Source organism: Humulus lupulus, chromosome 7 (genome assembly GCF_963169125.1).
Source record: "Humulus lupulus chromosome 7, drHumLupu1.1, whole genome shotgun sequence".
Classification (NCBI taxonomy): Eukaryota; Viridiplantae; Streptophyta; class Magnoliopsida; order Rosales; family Cannabaceae; genus Humulus; species Humulus lupulus.
The window spans coordinates 58,476,867-58,496,897 of NC_084799.1; the positions used below are offsets into that span (position 1 = coordinate 58,476,867).

Genomic DNA, 20,031 nt, shown 5'->3' on the forward strand with positions numbered 1-20,031 from the left:
TTGATGTGTTAAGACCGACTATGTTATCATAGGTCAGGGTACTTTACATAACACTTTATCATTGTTATATAGATGTGTTATTAAACTGTCAATGATAACACCCTTTCTGTGTTATTTTAATAAATAGATAAGTGTTTAATTATATTATTTATAGTGATTATATAACACATTTCAATACTTATAAATTTGTGTTAGACTACACTTTAGTATAACATAGTTTTTGTGTTATATAATGAAGTATACATAACAAAATTCTTTACTTATAAAAGTGTTATTGTAATAGATATTATAACACATTTTTCGTATTATTTTAATATTTAGATAAGTTTAAATTCTCATTATATATTCATTTATATAACACTAATTTATTCTATTATATTTTTATTTTTTATTTATATAATTAAAATTAGTTTTCTAATATATACTAGCATCATCAAATGAACTTGATTTTCAAATAACAAAAAGTAAAAAGCATTCAACATTGTATTAACAATCCACAAATTAGTTTAAAACATTCAACACTGTCATCAAATTATATTATAGCTCCCAGGAGACAAAGACCCGAAAACTTAAACCAATAAATCTTAAATCACATGGTAAAACTAACATGCTATACAATTTCCAACCAACATACAAGACAATGAGTATCTATCCTAATAACCACCAATCTAGTGCCAAATATTCGATACTGTTGACTTCCCCAAATATCAGATTTATCCAGATAATGAGATTTTAGGCAACATTGCACCCATGGTGGATATCTAGCATCTTCCTCCAGTTGCTTTCGATCATCATTTGTAGCCACTCCAAGCAATGCATTTTGCTTCTTCGTCAGTACATCAATGGCAGGTTGATCACCAAAAAACTTGTTCTGCCACAAGTTGAAAATAATACAATCAATTGAAGATAAGAATGGTAAGGGTGTAAAATAAGAGTAATGCAGGTGACATTTTATATAATAATAATAAAAATTGCACAGCCAGCCATATGACTTCAAATGACAGGTTCTATTTCGAAAAGGAAATTTATAAATATATATATGCAACATTATGTGGTGCAAGATTTTGGTATGAAACATGTGTCCCTATCAAATTCCAGAAAATAAATAAATAAATAAAATACATAGAATGCAGTGTGACAAAGAGAAGAATAAGTTTTTCTAATGGAAAAATCATTTTTCAATGCACTAGAAGTTCCAAATTTTATTTTGTCAGTCCTAAGACAGTAACTGTCATAGGGTCAATTTTTTAAAACTAAAATACCACCATGTTACGTTGATGGCCAAAGCTTTAAACATAGGCCAGCTAACCCAACAATAAAAACAAAATGCACAACCAAGTTTCAGTTCAATCAAGTAGATATCTGAGATGTTGGCCAAAATGCATAATGTGTACCAGTAGGCTTGCAAGTTTTGAAAGTGTGTATGCATATGTATAGATAATGGTGACACTAAAGAAAACTCAAGGTTATCCCGGTCGAATTTCCAAGACTGGCAGGATGAGGGGTAAAAAGGCCAAGAACTCCAAGCTAAAGCTCCAAATAAATAGTGGTATTACAATAACAATGTGGATATGGACATGACAGAATAGAAATAAAAAAATTAAATCCAGAAACTTCTGAAAGAGTAACTGTGTAGCTACATCACTAAGGTAAGCACATTAGTTTTCATAAAGATTTCCTAGGCAAGCAACTTAAAACTGAATAATTAAGAAAAGGTTAATGTCAAAAGGCATTATTCATTTCTCAATCATGTGCAGCCAGTAACAAAGGTGGATTCTTTTGTTAGCATAAAAGTTCGCATTACAACTAGTGTGCAACAGGACTAGTAAATAACCATTGAGAAGAGAGTTTAAAGCCATAGACATTGTTTAACCTACCCTCATTTCAGCAGGCATGAACATATAACGAAGAACAACAGTAGCTGGAATAGACAACTTTGCATCATCACGACCACCTGTCATACAGATGATGGTTTAATGGTTGATGAAACAAAGAAAGAATATAACATAGTTTATAAAAAGACTACTTCCAAGTATATATCATGAGCAACTTAAAAGACGATAATGTTTCACTAAAATTCAGGGAAGTCCAAAAGGCAACTCAAATTGAAGCAATTCAGCACTTATGAAAGAGAAATTAACTTGCAAGACAATATGCACAAGGATCTGAAGCACTAAAATTTGACTCTAAAACAATATTGACCAACATTGGAAAATTTTCAACAGTATCGTATCAATATTAAGAAAGGAAACAGAGTGAGAACGTAAACATCATGCAATATAAGGTCACTGAACTATTAAATAGAGCATTTAAGAGTATCATAAAAAGCTTACCCCATCCAAGCATCTTATCTTCCACCTTCTTAAGTTTCTTTTTCTTCTTGTTGTCAACTTTCTTGGAAATAAATGTATTCCCTGTGTTAAGAAAAAAATGAGATTACATTAATGAGTCACTATAAACCCCATAAGGACAACAAAACTAGTCATTTAAAGACATCTCAAGCAACAAAGTTCCTTTCTAAAACACTATGTTTGGTGTACAATGATGCATTATCTTCGAATATAAAAGATGGAAAATGAAGCATCTTCAAAGATTAACGAAAGAACTAGTCCTTGGTCCCAAAAATCTATCAGCAACTATAAATTCCATCCGAAAATAAAACCAAGCAAAATCTGATAGTTACACAATGCACCCATCAGAAACTGATCACAAATTTTAAAGTTAAAGAAAAATAAATAAATAAATAAAAAATAAGGTGAAACCAAATGATCCTTCACTGAATACCATGGAGTAATAATGATTCCTTTTCTTTTCAATAAAAAGAAAAGCATGCAAGTAAAGAACTGTGTTTTTTTTAATAAAGTAAAAAAATAAGCAGCTGAATTTAACTAGGGGTCAGAAACTCTGAATTTGGTAGATTAATCAGAGACCAAAATAAAACAAAACTCAACAACTATTATATTTTATTTTTAGAAAAAACAAGATATGGAATCATGCATTACCTCTCAAGAATAAGGCAAAAGACATAACATTTATGGGTTAACCAGTTTAACAATGAACTAAACTAATCATGAAAATCTATATATTAAAAACAGTAGAGCAACGAGACCACAGCAGGGTAAAACTAATGAAATAATATTTAATCAATTAAAAATAGAATCCAAAGTCATTCTTCTAAGAACTAGCAATCAAAATAATATATCAATACTAATAGTATCATTTTAAAGCCAACTAATTTTTTTTTGGATAAAAATAATAAGTAACTAAATGAAATAATAGAACAAAAATAAAAAATCAAGTAAAAGGATAAATAAAACAAAGTGGTATGTTACAAAGAGTGCAAAAGTACATACCTGATTAGCAGTTGAAGCAAAGCCAACAAAAACATGACTTGCAGTATCTATATATATCTCCTTTCCAAGACACAAAATACTCAGTACAATCTTTTGATTCAATCTGCAATCATTTTTCAATATAAGAAATTAAAAGTAATTCAGATATAGAAACCATAGTTTATGCATGAATGTATATCTTTAATTGGGACATTGTTACAAACAATAAAAAAAAAAATGCAGAAACAAAGACATGACTTAATAACTTATAGTTTAGATCATGATGCACAGACCATAACATGACTCAATCTCTCTGCTTCTTGTCATTGTTCTTTGCTCAACAAACCATAACCTTCCAATCATCAGTCTGAAAAAAGAAAAGTGATATACTCTCTAGAAGAACAAAAATGACTTTAAAGCAAGGTAAAAAAACGGAGCTGAAATGAAATGACTAAAAATCAATCAAAAGAAAACAGAGTTACACACAGTTATCCATGTATATTATATATACTAGAAAACTAAGAACTGAGCAACATGGTAGTGCTTTAATATTAACTAAAAGAGAGCGGTATTAATTGGTAAATTATTTAAAAATAATAATAACAAAATATCAAAATAACATCAAATTAAATTTAATTACTTTCTATGTAAGTTAATCGTCTAGAATATAGATAGATATAGATGATTAGCGCATACTCACATACTATCACTTGGATAAAGCATTCTATACTTTCAAGGTTGCATATAAGATTCTCACTCAAAAATAAGGGACCATGCTGTAAAATGTAAGATGGCCTCTAAGCTCTTGTTGTAATTAATTCTAAACTACATATGACCTACAATTCCAATGGCTGAGAACCATTATTTCTGATATAGAAGTTTGTGCCTAAATCTAGTCTAGATGGCTTCTGTTGCCAGCCTAAAGTAATAATTGTAAGATATACTTTATAAATTTAAACTAAAAGCATCTTCCCTTAGGTACATTTTGAAGGGGCTCCCAATGACCATGATATAAAAAGAGTACCAAAAAATAAAATTGAAAATCAAAGATGCACAAGTGTATCCACCATCCGGAAATAAATAATCTTGATATATTACTCTTATCACAAACAAAATTCAACTCATCTAATCCCACTATGAAGCTAATTCCATTAGCAAGCAAATACAAGAGTGAGTAAAAAACATTCACAACAAGTGAGCTGGAGTATGTTATAATTTATTTATTAAATCTATTTCAAATCAACACTTACAGAATAGTTTAAACGGAAATAAAAACACAACAAGTAAAATTTTTTCCATATTTTACTCACAAGTTTATATAGTGATAACCCTTAGAAAATTATATCTAAAATCTTTATTTTGTAAGAAAATAACCATCATGCAATGAAGCAACTATTGAATGGGAGAACTAAATCCAACCAAAATATTGGAAATACTTGTAAATCTTATAATTGGCATTTTTATAGAAATATCTTTTTTTCTTAAAAGAGAAATTGGTTGATTTAATTGTTTCCTTTTATTATAATTTTTGGAAATATTTGTTTTCCTTTTATTATAATTTTCAGAAATAGTTGTTTTCCTTTATTATATTTTTCGGATTTGTTTGGAAATATTTGGTTTCCTTTATTCCAATTTTCGGAAACCCTCTTTCCTTTTGTGTGATTTTTGGTCAATAATATGCTTCCTTATTTAGCATATATTGTCTCTTTTTGTTTATAAAGGAAACAAAGTTTATTGAAAATATTCGGTACTTACCCAAAGTTATTTTTGGATTATTTGCTGATATATTTTCGTGCAGCTCAAGGATTGCAATCAGGAAACTGGTTCTTAATGTCATTAATTATTGTTTCCTTTTTGAGCTTGTTTTGATCTTACACAGGTCTGAGCTGTCCCCACCGATATCGCATCTGTCGGATCAGCATCTTCTAAATAAGGCAACTCTTCGACAATCAAGAATAACTTCTGTGATTCTTGCCTTTGTTAGAAGAATTCTTTCTCTGCCTTTGTGAGCACGAAAAAGACTCTATAAATAGGGCTCTAAAGGCAGTGAGAAAAGGGAACTCTTTGGTGCATTATTCGTGAGCTTTATTGTAATATTTTTGAGAGTTCCTCTTTGTATTCAAGATCATAAGTATTCATGTGATCTTGTAGAATTATGTGTGTTTAGTTTTTAGTGGTGAGTTTATACCATGTTCATGAGTGAATACACATTGTAATTTGAACACAACGTTTATAGTCTTCGAGAGAAGATTTTTACAAGCCTTGTGTCGGGAGGATGCAAGCACTCGCTGGCCATTGAAGGGAGTTCAAGTGGTTAAGCGTTTCAATCAAGATCAGATTAGAAAAGAGAAGTACAACAAGTTGCAGAAAATCTCAAGAGGGAGTCTTGTTTTGTTTAAGTCAATGTTTTTGTACTTGTGATTCTTTATTAATTGGTTTTATTCTCTGGGCGTGGCCCCAAGGAGTAGGTTATCCGAAAGGGTTTCTGAACCTTGTAAAAATTCGCTGTGTTCTTTATTCTTTTGCACTGTCTTTTTATTGTGTTCAGTTTCTGTCGTGACAAGTTTGGTTTCTGTCCCGACAGAACTGTATTCTGTGTACACAGTTAATTACCATTCCGCACTTTAATTAATTCACTTGGTTTAATTAATTTGGTAATTCCTAAAAAAGGAATTTCAATACTAAAGAAGTTATCTTCCCTTCTTCACTTGGTCAGATGCAACTCCAAATTCACTGTTGCATTCTGCAAAGGTTGATCACTCTTAGCCAATTCATTTGCCCTTAGCTTTGTATACTTTGCATTTTCTGTAATTGGTTCCAGTATATAAGTGTGCTGTTTGACAATTCTATCAGCAGGTTTGCCTTCTATAGTGCCATAACTAAAAACCTGAAGCAAATAAGTGATCAAAGTTTCATAGTTTGAACATGCCCTCAACATATGTAACTGCAAGAATAAACTAAATATTGGTTCTACCTGGACCCACTCAGAAGGAAGCAAATCCTCCCATGGCTTGTCAATATACCATGGGATTATATCAGAATCCAGATAAAGTGAAAGTCGGTCAAGTTCAACAGACTGTAAAAATTAAAAAAAAAATCTTATTATAAACAAGACTATAATAAGGATTAAATTAGTGATAATCATATTATAATTTACTGGCTATGTAACAAATTGCTACTTGTTATCATGGCAGAACTTTGGTGTACCGTGTATTGTGGGTGAAACTTCAAATATATGCATAAATGCAACATACTTTAAATTTGAAATATGATAAATGAATACACATCTCGGCCAAGCATTCAATCAAATTTTCTTCCCCTTAAAAAAGAAACAAAGATCTTTTATAACAAGAAAATGAAAACTACAATTGAAGACTTTTATTTAGTAGTTTTGTCAAAAAGTTGCAAGTGTGTGTTTCCTCACTAACTCGCAACTATGCATTTCAAATTATATATATGAGACCTTCTTAAAGAGAATAAAACTTAAACTTGATTGCATTCATATCAATCGACACCCTATAAGGAAAAAAATTAGGAACCTTTTGTATACGGTCTAGTGAACCACCAGTAATAAAAGTCTCATTCCCATTGTCATCAACTGTCACAGCTAAGAGTTTCTCCAAGGTCACACCTGCTGCAAATGGATGACCAGGATTGCTAGAGAATAGGAAATTAAAATTTAGACAGAAAATAAGAATGCAAAGATTCCAAAATATAAAATTTAACTTGCTATTACACACCTTTCACTGTCCTCGTATCTGATATGAATATTTGAAATTGAGAGTTTCAAATTTCCAACTATAGTGTTGATAAGGGAATCCAACCATGATTGATTCTTCAATTAAAAATATATACATATTAATACAGTTATAATCATACTAGACAACCAAATATATGTATAAACATATGTATGGTTCAAAAAGATCAAAAGGTAAATCCTAAAAAAGAATAACATCACAGCATTTGAATACTACAACCAAAACTTGATACAATATTTGTTATCAAAGATTCAAAAATAGCACATAAGACGCTTAAGAACCAAATATAAAGTTCATATACACGTACAGACACATAAGATTATAGGCATCATCACATAATATTTCCTTATACATAAAAAAATTATTACCTATCAATTATGTTATCACCTTTTGCTTTGTAAAGAGTCAAGTCACGTAAATATATCAAATGTATGGATGCTAAGGCATGCCATTGTCTGTATCAGCAGTTAGCACAAATAGTTTCCACGAACCATCTAGTCAAAGATTCACCATATTATAATTTAAGTTACAATGATAAAAGAATTGTGTAATCTTACCACTTCAGACTTTAATTGTTGAGCCTTCTCTACCAGCTTCATTTCCATTTCCTATTTCCAAACATAACAATTATTCAGAGGATCATTCAAAGGTATATCGGTAGGCACATCATTATTGTCTTACCCGCACTCGGCTTTTCTTAGCTTCTTGAATGGCATCTTCAGTGGACCCTTGAACATGCGTTGCAGGTTCAACTAACAAAAAAATACGATCCAGATGAACTACAATTGGGTCCTGACCAAGCCTACTCCAAGGTACCTTAATTTGGGAATATCAAAACAAATATCATTAGTTAAATGTAAACAGCATCCAGAATCACAAAAGATGTAATTGAAATTGCTTCCAGCAAGAAAATTATATAGGTGATCTCTCAATTTTGTGAAATTTCTAATATTTTTATTCATCACTACAAAGAAACTAATTTTATCTTATTTTTTGTTATTTCTTTTTAAAAGAAACGAAACAAATATATGCACAATAAGGGGGTGGGGGGTGGGAATAGATACAAAAGAGGGACCTAGAAAATAAATAAACATGCATAGCAAAAAGAATAAAATCTCTTATAAAAAATCAGAGAAAGAAGAAAGTGATGAACTCACAGAGAAGACGAAGGGAAATGAAACCCAGAGAGAAAAGAATTTGTGGAAAAATCAGATTGTATTTGATAATAATATGCCTCTGACTACAACTTTAAGGTCTATTTATACATTTTATTCAAGACTAGCTTATGACTAATAACAACTAAGTAACAATTAAAGTTAAATACAACTAGCAGGTAATAACTAAATTACAGACTAATTGACTAATTGATTACATCAGAAAGGCTGAATACTTTATAGATTGGAAAAGAAAAAGTTATATACATAAAGGAAAATGTATCATCATACATAAAAACATAATTATAGCCACAAATCTAAATCTTCTTTCAAACCCCGCTTAAAAAATCACAATGCTATTGAAATTCTCATAGCATGAAGTAAGTTTCCACAAACTAAGATCAGTAGCCTGAACAGCCACACCAGTGTCCCAACCATTATTGTTGAAACTCACAAATTTACGCTTAATGATGTTGTGCCACAAAGAATAATATGGCTCATTCAGGAATCTCTACAACCATTTTCAAAACAAGAGACTTATTTTTCTAAAAAATTTCGGATTGTGTGGATTGTTTGGCTGAAAGAAGAATAAAAAAAATAAAAAGAACTGGGTGTGGCTTCTCTAAGGGAAAAGGTTCAAATTTTAGCATCTTTTTGGGCTTATGTGAGAAAGTAATTCATGGATTTCCATCTTTCTTTGATCATTCTTGAATGGAAAATTGTGTGATTTAGCTAGTTTCTTTTTGGTTTTGCTCTTATTAATGCTAGATGTTTTTTTACGTCTACTTTATGGAGATAGCTTATCATCTTTTTGTAATATCTTTTTCCAATTAATAAAGGTTTTGTTTCCTATCAAAAAAACAAAAATCATCTAAAAAAATTCAAAATACTTAGCTTTTTGTCTTTAAATACATATATAACATCAATACATACATCATCAAACTTCATTCATCCTGTGACAGACTAAAGCAAGTTATAATATATATATATAAAACACCATAAAGAACTTGTAGTATACAAGAGATTGTTAGAAATGTCACAAGAAAATATACAAAGTCAAATTTCTTAATCATTAATCCCCAACGCCAGTTCAAATAAATCCGCAAACATCTTTACTAAACCAAAATTATAGAAACGCACATACCTTAAGTTTCACAGAGCCAAGAAATCCAGCCTCAGCCTTCACAGGCAATTTCAATGCATTAAGTGCCTCTGGTTTCAACTGCATATTAGTTAGCTCCACATCTCTTGCAATATAGATTTAGGAGTAAACCATCAACCAGAAACGAAGCATTTACACTTTACTCTCACTACTAAGTTAACTACAATCCAATCAATCGTAAAATCTGATAAGTGTAGAATTTGAAGCAATAAGACAAAATGAAACCAAAAACTAAATCCATCAACTTATTAAATTTTCCAAAATTCCAATGTCAATAAACTCATTCACTCCCTCTCTTTGAATTAATCATAGAAAATTCATTCGTTCTGAAGACATTTCAATAATGATTTAAAAAAACTCCAATTATCCTCAATACACAACCAAAACAATAAAAAATTTGATTTCAAAGTCTAAAATCCAGGAAAATAAGAGTAATTATAAGAAAACGAAGCTTGCCAAACACTGATCTTGAGCGCTTCCTTGTTGAGTCCCCTGGCGTAGTTGCCAAGGTACCTCTGCAAGAGGTAAGCCACCTGATCCTCCAACATCCTTCTTTCTTCAAAGGATCACCAACTCATTCCCCCTCAATTCATCCCGAAAATTCCGATTTCAATTTGAGAGAGAAAAGAAAGAAGAAGAAGAAAACGAGATATTTTTCACAGATTTTAGGCCACGTCTATTATTCAATTCCAGAAGACGCTACTAGTTAACTCCTTTCTTTCTTTCCCTTTTTCTGTGGACAACCTCAGATATTTCCAACGAGGGAATGTGAGGTAGAAAGTCATTCCCACAAACACACACATAAAAAAAAAATCATCAATTAGGCGCTCCAAATCTCCTTTAACATCTGGGATTCCCATAGCATATGCTAAATACTCCCTAAGGATCCAAATATGGAGAAACTGTACAGAAGATGGAAATATATATTAGAAATAATACGAAATTATTATGGCCAAAACACACAAATCTAAGCATGTAAACCAAAATATGAAGTATCAGATTACAAGAATGCTTTAGACTAACACTAGAAGTTTCAAAGTGGTAATCAAATTATCTAAAAAAAATTAAGATGTAAAATTTGGGAGTATCAAATTAGAAATATTGGCAGGGGGCAGAAAATTTACCTGAAATCTCTGGTTCAAGATATGGTCATTTAAACTCTCTTTTGAAAAGCCCTTCATGTTTTCCAATTAGCTTATAGTTATGTGTTATAGAAAATGGTATTTGGTGTAGTGTGATAAGCACCCAATTAATGAATAAACTACATTTATATAAAGCAAAAAGAAAAAGGAAAAAGACTCACATCTGGAACAACATTCTGAGCATCAGAGTTCTCAATCAGTGGGGCATTAGATGAAAAGCTTCGATTTCCAGCGCTGGCAATGAACTGTGGCTGCTCATAATTCGAACCTGTCACTGACATTTTCCCTTTTTCTCAACTTTATTTGCACTTACAAGGCTAGAACTGTCAGAAGGAAATTAAAACTAATCAAAACTCCATTTTTATGTGATAGAAATTACAACGCAAGAATTAATAAGAAAGAAAGAAAAAAAAACTTCAAAAATCATGACTTTTGAGTTAAAACGATAAGGACATATCAACGTATAATAAATATATATGTATATATATGTGATTTTCCTCTATTATGTGCTTAAAACCCAGATAACAAGAAAACTAAAATTAAATTTGGGCATTTTTTTCATTCAAAGCAATGGCTTAATACCCAGATAAGAAAAACTCATAAATTCCAAAAAAAGACTTTCTTCCACCGTATTCCAGACAGCTAAGCGTATATATATAGATATTGTATATACACGACAAAAGTAACGTGGAAAAATTGAAAAATAATTCATGCTAGTAAAAACAAAGATCAAAATGAGGTTTTAATTCAGGGAAAAGACATGAACGAGTCTTGATAGAACTAGCTACATGCCACTTCCCCACTGAAACTGAAAACAAAAGACTTTCTTCCTCTACATATTTATATTTAAATATTGTGAACAAATTCTGTTTTGTATTGTTTGTATATGTATAGAAAGAGAAAATAATAAACCATAATGATAAAAAAAAACAGAGGAAGTGGGTCAAACCAAAGTAGTCACAGTATTATTATTAAACAAAAAAAAATGAAAAAGGTTGAATCTTTCTTCACCTTCATGCAGGGAAGAAGAAGGCTGGATGGAGCTAGCTGGTCTCACGCAGGGAAGCGCAGGCAGAGATTTTGGTATGAATTCATCCTTATTGAAGGTAGGAGCATGTAATGCATGCACTGCCCGACAGAATAGAAACATGTACAGAAGAAAATACACAACTCAGTAACTGCTCTTTAATTTTTTCAATGCACAACTCAACAATGCTGTGGATTTAACTTTTACCAAAACAAAACAAAGACAGACATTGAATTTTTCCAGCAAGTAGGACACTGATGAACAAAAACATATTTCATTGTTTCCACATATTTCAATTATTCCATGAGCAAAAACACTGATGAACACTGCAAGGACTATCTTGCATCATATTATTAACTGAGTTGTACTTTAAGTAATGTAGTAAATTACAGTCCTAAGACAATAACTGTCATAGGGTCAATTTTTTAAAACTAAAATACCACTATGTTATGTTGATGGCCAAAGCTTTAAACATAGGTCAGCTAACCCAACAATAAAAACAAAATGCACAACCAAGTTTCAGTTCAATCAAATAACACGTGAATAAGAAAAAGTACAAGGTTTTATTAGATCCAAACATGGGTGAAAAGTGAAAACAAAAATTGAAAATCAATGATACCTCAAGAAAAGTCCCCAAACAGAGTCTGAAAGGAATATTTAAATCACAAAAAGTGGTTAGGGATTTTAAAATTAGACATTTTCAAATATTCTCAATAAATAACCAGCCTATACTGACCTTCAAAATTAAGACCCTAATACATGATACATGATACAAACTTACAAACATAACAGACGAATACTTTTCCTCTTGATCATTACTTGCATACTATAAAACAAGGAAGTTATACATATATGAGATTTTGAATTATGCATAATGTGTACCAGTAGGCTTGCAAGTTTTTAAAGTGTGTATGCATATGTATAGATAATTTTTATAAGATATGAAAGTTCCTGAAGTAAATTGACAGGGAAATTTACACATAATCACACCAAGCCAACACACTTTTATCTTAACTATTTTAATAGACTTCAAATGTAACATTAAAAAAAACAGCAAGTGCATCAGATGAGGTCTGGACTTAACAGAGCATCAATGTGTACTACTAGGAAGGATGAAGCAATGTGTTAAAGAAAATACAAGTCATTTAGGAATTTAATCAAACAGATTCTATGCACACATTATCACATCAAGAGAATAAAAAAAAAACTTCATAGATTATTATGCAAACATGTGTTTATGAAAAAACACACATAAATTTGTATAAAAATATGCAGTAAATTCAAAATAAAAGATTTAACATACTCAACCATAGATAAATCTTTAAAAATAATTAGTAAACTCAAAACAGAAAGAAATATGAAACACACAAGTTATTCTCAAAAGTAAAATAATCAAATTTACAAACCCATTTTTAAATGAAAATAAAATCTTATCTCGGCATCACTCAACAACCCGGACATTGATATGAAGAAGACACCACCCTCTGCCCTTTGAGCCACTACAATGAACCCTCACCACCACCACCATCACGCCTACAAACTGCATAACACAAACCCAAACAGAAGAAAAATAATTAGAATAACTCGTCCACAACCAAGAACCATCGTCAACCCAGAGGAGGAAAAAGAAAAAAGCAGATCAAATTAAAAGAAAAGAAAAGAGAGAGAGGGAGAATAAGAACTTACCACCATCCACCTCGCCCCCTAAAAGAATATTCCACACATCGTCCGTAGAAACACAGAGAGAAAGAGAGGCTAACTGCAAAAACGATAGGGAGGGAGAGAATTCAGAAAGAGAGAGAGAGAAAGATGGCTGCGGCTAGAAAGAGAGAGAGAGGGATTGACGTGAAGGGATTCTAGGTTAAAGGGTTATACCCAAAAAAAATATCACTTATATTTCATTTTCCCCCTTTTAATTTTAATTTTGTCTAGTTTACCGCTTTTTGTTTTACAAAAATTAGTTCATCGCAATTATTTATAATTATATTATAATACTTTTCAATTGTCTTATAATGATGTGTTATTGAAAGGGGTTTTTGGAGTAGTGGGTACTACTGGTCCTCTATGGAAAAGGATGCAAGTGACTTCGCGAGAAAGTGTAACTAATGTCAGAGACACGCAAACTACTCTCGGAAGCCCCCAAATGAGCTAACTAGCCTAACTAGCCCTTGGCCTTTTACTATCTGTGGGATAGACCTAATCAGTGCCCTTCCCGTAAACAAGGGTGGAGCGAAGTACGCAGTCATAGCCGTAGATTACTTCACCAAGTGGGTTGAAGCAGAACCTCTAATAAAAATAACGGCCAAACAGATCCCCACCTTTTCAACAAATTCATTGTCTGTAGGTATGGAGTGCCCTACAAAATCATTTCTCACAATGACACCTAGTTTGAGGGGGAAACGTTCGAGGAGTATTGTAAGGAGAAAGGAATAAGAAGAAGCTTCTCACCGCCAATGGATAGGTGGAGGCCATTAACAAAGTCCTTAAGAAGAAATTAAAAACGAAGCTAGAGAAAATGAAGGGAGCCTGGGTCGATGAGCTACATAATATGCTTTGGTCATGTAGGGCCACACCGCACACAAACACTGGGGAGACCCCTTTTGCCTTAGCATATGGATGTGAGGTTGTTCTCCCGGTTGAAATGAAGGTTAACTTCGTTAGGATATAGGAATACGAGGACCAAGTCAACCATGCAGCAATGGCCGAAAGCTTAGAGATTTTAATAGAAAGAAGGGAAAGGGCACAGATAAGAGAGGCAGTATACCAGCAACGGGCAGCAAGGTACTACAACTAAAGGGTGCGAGAAAGATTGTTCAGGGTAGGAGACTTGGTGTTGAGAAAAGTACTCCCCAACATGCGAGACCCAGGGGCAGGGGTACTAGAGGCGAACTGAGAAGGACCCTACCAAGTCGCCCAATGCATACCGCCAAACACTTATAAACTAGCACGCACAGATAACTCCGTAATTCCCCGAGTACGCACAGATAAACTTATCATATAAGAATCAAAGAGGTTACCCAGATAACCTCACAAGTAGATGTAACTGTCTTATATATGTCATTGTAACTTGCCTACTATGAATGAAATTGTTCGCAACTTCGCATGCGATATTTCTTCTCTATGCAAACATCCACCAAAGTGCTTGATGGAATAAATTTCACCAAGCACTTGGGGGGGGGGGGATAGGACAGGAGGCATGCATATATGCCAAAAAAAAATAGAATAAACTCGGCAAGCTATCTCTTATATTCAAAAGGATTAGCTACCCTTATGAATATAAAGAGAATGACGAGAAGGACGTTTCTTGCAAGAAATAACAAGCGCGCACAAAGAATATAAAAGGATACCGAGAACCCAAGGGGTTAACATGTACTTACAAGTATAGTCAAGGTTCACCAAAAAGACTATCATCATCAGATCAAGGAAGAGATAAGTAATCCATGAAAAATAATAATAAGATGGAATTACCAAAATCCCTTAAGTTTTATAATCAAAAGAGAACAAAAAAGGCTAGAAAGGCCAATTCATCCTCATAATCGATATAAAGAACAAACAAGGACATATAAATCAAGAGTTCCACACACCATTAAGGATTTATGAGGAGTTCAAAAAAAAAAAAACAATATGGGGGATTACACAGCAGCAACATATATGTATGCAAATAAGCCAGCTGCAAAGAGATCTACAGCTTTTCACCTTGATCCTTCCACTCAAAGATTTTCCCAACTGCATAATCTCCAAAGGGAGACAGGTCGACGTCGAGGTTGGTCCTCCATACGGCGTCCAGCGTGTGCTCAATTATGCCATTCTCGACATTTACAAGTTCAGCCTCATGCACAGTAATCTTCTAATTTAGATTATGGATGGTAGCTTCAAGCCTAGTGTTAGCGTGAGAAGTTGATGCAGCCTTGGCTAATGCAGCGTCTCTCTGATAAACCACCTCGGTAAGTTGACCCTCCAAGTCGAGAGATTCCTCATTGCCCACTCGAGCTCGGGCTGTAGCCATTGTGTGGATGAAGAGCTCGTGGTGACAAGTCAGTGACCCAGGATAAAAGCCTAAGTAAGGATAAAGAAATAAAATAAAACCTCAAGGGGCAAACGATATCAAAATCGAAAAAACATACATCGAGTGTTTTGACAAATACCTACAAGGAGGCTCGCATATAAGCCTCTCCCCACTCGGCATCGGGAATGTTATGCATAGACACCCGCTCTTCTTTAGGAATGTTTCCCATGTAATGGCTCATGGCTTTCCCATACTGGCTTGCTAGAGGATGGCCTCCTGAAGTAGAAGCATAAGCTCGACAGGGTGAAACACGTGGACTTGTCTAGGCATGCTTCGACAAGGATGGAGACCAAGAAGGTCCTGATTCATCTACATATGCGCAGGGGGCAGAGGGGCATTGAGTCACCTCTTTAGGCAGAGAGGCGCCCGATGATGCCCGCCTTGAGCACCCCCCCCCCCCCCCCTTGGGCCTCACCAAAAGAACGAATGACAAAATTCTTCTTAGGCATAGAAGGGGGGGGGGAGCATGGGTGGAACCCGAGAAGTAACACCATCGGTGTGTCCGTAGTAAGCCATATCCCTAGCCCTGCTGACCAAGGACCATAAGCATGAGTAATTCTCAGACTCCACCTCCTCTTCCATGTCCATATGGTCGCCCGACGAGTAAATATAATCCTTATCAGCTGCCTCATCATAACTGTCTTCATCATGACCATATATCCACGAAATGGTGGCTTTGGATGAGACGGAGTATAAGGAGTTAACTTGATCTGGGGTAACAACTTGTATGAATAAATATTGCCCTATGTGAAAAGGCCACAAGCTTGTTTGCATGGGGCCGACATATCTAGGATCTTCGTCACTCGATCACGGGCTGATGATTTCAAGGTAGGGCCGAAAACCCCTTCGAGACTTGCGGTCAAGAGAAAAGAAATAAACATAGTTAGATAAATAAGAAAAAGGAGGAGTAAAAGATAAATTTATCGTATACGAACTCAAGGTGGGAATTAGCTTACTTGAAGCGTTGAAGCGCGTATGTTAGGTGGACACGCTAGGGGTGAAGAAGAAGTCACTTTTCCATGAGCCTCTATTGGAAATGGAGCCCTCCACGAGGGGAAATCCTGTATGGGCCACGAATTTCTAGAGCTGATAGAAGCCGGGGGTAGATGGGTTTGCCTTAAGGGTGTAAAGGTGATGGACCTCACTCATGGAAGACCCTCTAGAGTGCACTTGTTTGTACATCACGTATAAACAACTGAGGACCACCCAAGAGTTGGAGGAGTTGGAGGGGCGCCAGTTCGAAGTAGTTAAGTACCTTGACAAAGAAGGGGTGAAGCGGCAAAGCTCTGCCAGATCTGATTATTGAGTTGTTGAAGGCAACGAGCCCTTCAGGTGGCTCAGACACATGGTCCTCGTGCTTTGGAATTATGAATTTGATGGCTGACGATAGTTGGTGAGCTTTTAACATGTTGGCAAGCTTGACACTGGTAAGAGTGGACACGATGCCCGTGTCTTTGGAATTGTCGAAAGTCCTGCTCGGCATGCTGGGTACCTGGACAGAGACATGCTATTTGTGAGCAACAGACTTCATCAACCTCCTAGAAGGTCCTCTATGCGTCTTACGTCTACCAGCACCCTGCTTGACCCTAGGAGGTGTGACTGGGGTAGGTGAGGAAGCGTGGGGAAAATCATAGAAAGAAACTCAGGTGCGATGGGTTCACAATCAGCACCCTCAGGGAAGGGACCCATCTGGCTTGAGGATTCGTCACCACAGAAAGTAGAAGGCTCAGGGGGCAGGTTTTCCTCTAGGCAGGCGATTTCAGATATACAATCCTGAAGGGCTGATTTTAGTTGGGAGATGTACGTTGAATGCAATGGGGAGAAACATAAACTCTCATCACTAGTAATAGATTCGAGTTTATTCTCAAGGCCACACACCTTCTGCCTAAGGTAGGACAGTCTCTGTTGGTAGAGCATTCTCACACCCCCATGGTTAGAGGGTTTGTGAACGTCGGCCTCAGATTCAGAGGATGACAGCTCGGTAAATTTGATATTAGATGAACCTTTAGAATACCGCCTAGACGCCATGGGCCAGGTAAGACTTGAGGATGTATGTGCGTGAAGATAACCCTATATCTACAACATGAGTATGAGTGGTATAAGAAAATGACCTATGAGTATGTACTTGAAGGGCCATAAGAAAAGAGAATAAAAACCTCTAAAGAATGGGTGCATTTCATCCAGTGACCCTACCCCCGTATAATAGATAAAGGAAACATGCGTATCATTGGAGGAATAAGGTATACCTGGGTGCGTATGTATGGATCCGCAAATGTACGAGGACAGACTTTTGGGGGCGTAAAGAAGGGCTGAGCGACAAGCGAGAGTGGGTCTTTAGTAGCAAGAGAACACCTAGCGCCAATACAATGTAAACCTAATATGAGAAGAAATAAGCAAAAAAAAAAAAAAAAAAAATGAATAAATGAAAAGGTGGAAAATTACCACAAGAATGCTTCTATGGAGGATAGAACCTTGGAGCTCTTGGAAATGACTTAGAAGGAATACCACTAGGCTAAATAAGTCTTCATGTGAAGAAGTGGGTTAAAATCTTGGGATATTTATAAGGAAAGTCAAGGCTTTCTAGCCATTGGATCAAATATAGATGGTGGAGATCAAGAGCCTTGGCAACCTTGGGATCCGCGCTTGGAATTGACTGACTCTTACCACATCTTAAGGGCATACTTGGATCACAACCAAAATTAGTTGGTTTTAGTGTTTCTTTATGAATTACAAAGAAACACACCACCAATGCCCATTTTGTGTTTCCTCATTCAAAAGGTTAGTCTTCCATGTCCGTTCAAGAAAGGGCGAAGCATGAGCTCCATACTTATCACACAGAACACATATTAAAGAGTCTACAATAACACTTGAAAGTATACTCATAGACTCGGGGGCAAGTGTGAATGTGGGAAATTCGTTGAAGACTCAAGGCACCTGAGAAGAGGGCCTCGCATACATATAGGGCCTCGTATAGTGAGGCCCAACATGCCTACAACTACAAAGAAGGTTGTGCGAGGGCCAGGCTTCCTTGGTTTTGTGGCATGCAGAGGATCGCGCATCACCAAAGGGATAGCCTCGCATAGTGAGGCTAGGTGCATAGAGAGGCTTCCTTTGTGTCGAGGCATGTGAAGGACCGCGAACGGCCAAGGGGATAGCCTCGCATAGTGAGGCCAGGTGCATGGGAAGGCTTGCTTGATGTCGCAACTTGCAGAGCACCAAGCATGGCCTGGGGGATAGCCTTGCATAGCGAGGCCAGGCGCATGGAGAGGCTTCCTTGGTGTCGCAGCATGGCCAAGTGGATAACCTTGCATAGATAGGTCAGGTGCATGGAGAGGCTTCCTTGGTGTTGCGGCATGTGGAGGACCGCACCTGGCCGAGGGGGTAGCCTCACATAGCGAGGCTAGGCACATGGAGAGGGCCAGATTTCCTTTGCATCGTGACATGCGGAGGGCTGCGCTTGGAGAGGGTCGGGTTCCTTTGGTGTCGTAGCTTGCGAAGCACCGCGCATTAGCCAGGTGCCACAATGGAGACACCCCCGGAAACCACGCAGAGTCCCAACACCTCATCGTGTTGCTCCAGATGCAACTACCTCACCTATGCACTAGACCATGCGAGGCTCTGGTGGCCTTGGTGTTGAGGAGATGAGGAGCGCTTCGCTCAATAAGAGCTTCATGGCCTTTCGCACTCTATCCGTACCGGGCCTCCCAACTATAAGGAGAATTAGAAAGGATGTGCCATACTTAGCAAAATATTAGAAATCCAAGAGCCAAAGTATATCGTGGGAACGTGAGAAGGACCATTGGGTGCGAGGACAAAGATGAGGGGTACGCCCCTGAAGAAGGCAAAGGCATGATTCTGACATTTGTACCCGACAAGTTGTGGAGATACGAATTCGTACAAAGCGTGGGGCCATGATCTGGATGCCTTTGACCATGTACCTACATCGACACCATAACCTTAAGCTCCACCAAGACCTGGGCCAATGCCCTGACAGTGTACCCGCGTACAAATTTGTCCCAAGGGACCATTATGTATCAGGGTCATCAGATCCCAGCTATAAATAGACCTTCACCTCTCAAGTTAAGGGGTTGGAAAATTCTTGTAATATCAGACTATTCTAAGAGCAATCTTCTTTCAAATTTCTATAAATTCTTTTGCGTTCATAAGACATTGATTAGGTATTTGAGTTTTCCATCCATATTTTGTTGATGAGTTTCTGCCGTCAACAATGACTTACACCAATGGTGTAAGTCATTAAAAGTATTTAGGGATAAATTCTAATGGTGTAAGTCATTAAAAGTTCTTGTTGATGACTACCTAGGTAAGTCATTCAAAGTGGTGGGAGACGTTAATTTAAAAATATGAATATAAAATTATTTATTTATAAAAT

General features: G+C 35.6%; 1 protein-coding gene across 1 annotated transcript; it reads right to left on the reverse strand.

The window, feature by feature from the left end:
* Positions 1–462: 462 nt before the first annotated feature.
* LOC133791741 (uncharacterized) lies at positions 463–10,829 on the reverse strand. The gene is made up of 8 exons (XM_062229658.1): positions 10,710–10,829; positions 10,531–10,581; positions 9,389–9,466; positions 8,597–8,755; positions 7,772–7,906; positions 7,648–7,698; positions 3,354–3,443; positions 463–871 (listed from the first exon to the last, which is right to left on the reverse strand). Exons 1-8 carry the CDS (start codon positions 10,827–10,829, stop codon positions 611–613), a joined length of 945 nt encoding a protein of 314 aa, XP_062085642.1. The 3' UTR covers positions 463–610.
* Between the last annotated feature and the right edge of the window lie 9,202 nt (positions 10,830–20,031).

Excerpts from the sequence above, each read along its gene's own strand:
- LOC133791741 (XM_062229658.1), bottom strand. The coding sequence starts at position 10,829 with ATGTCAGTGACAGGTTCGAATTATGAGCAGCCACAGTTCATTGCCAGC. Across the intron at positions 7,907-8,596 it reads ATGAGAATTTCAATAGCATT|GTACCTTGGAGTAGGCTTGG; the intron begins GTGATTTTTTAA and ends TCCCAAATTAAG. Across the intron at positions 7,699-7,771 it reads CTAAGAAAAGCCGAGTGCGG|GAAATGGAAATGAAGCTGGT; the intron begins GTAAGACAATAA and ends GTTTGGAAATAG.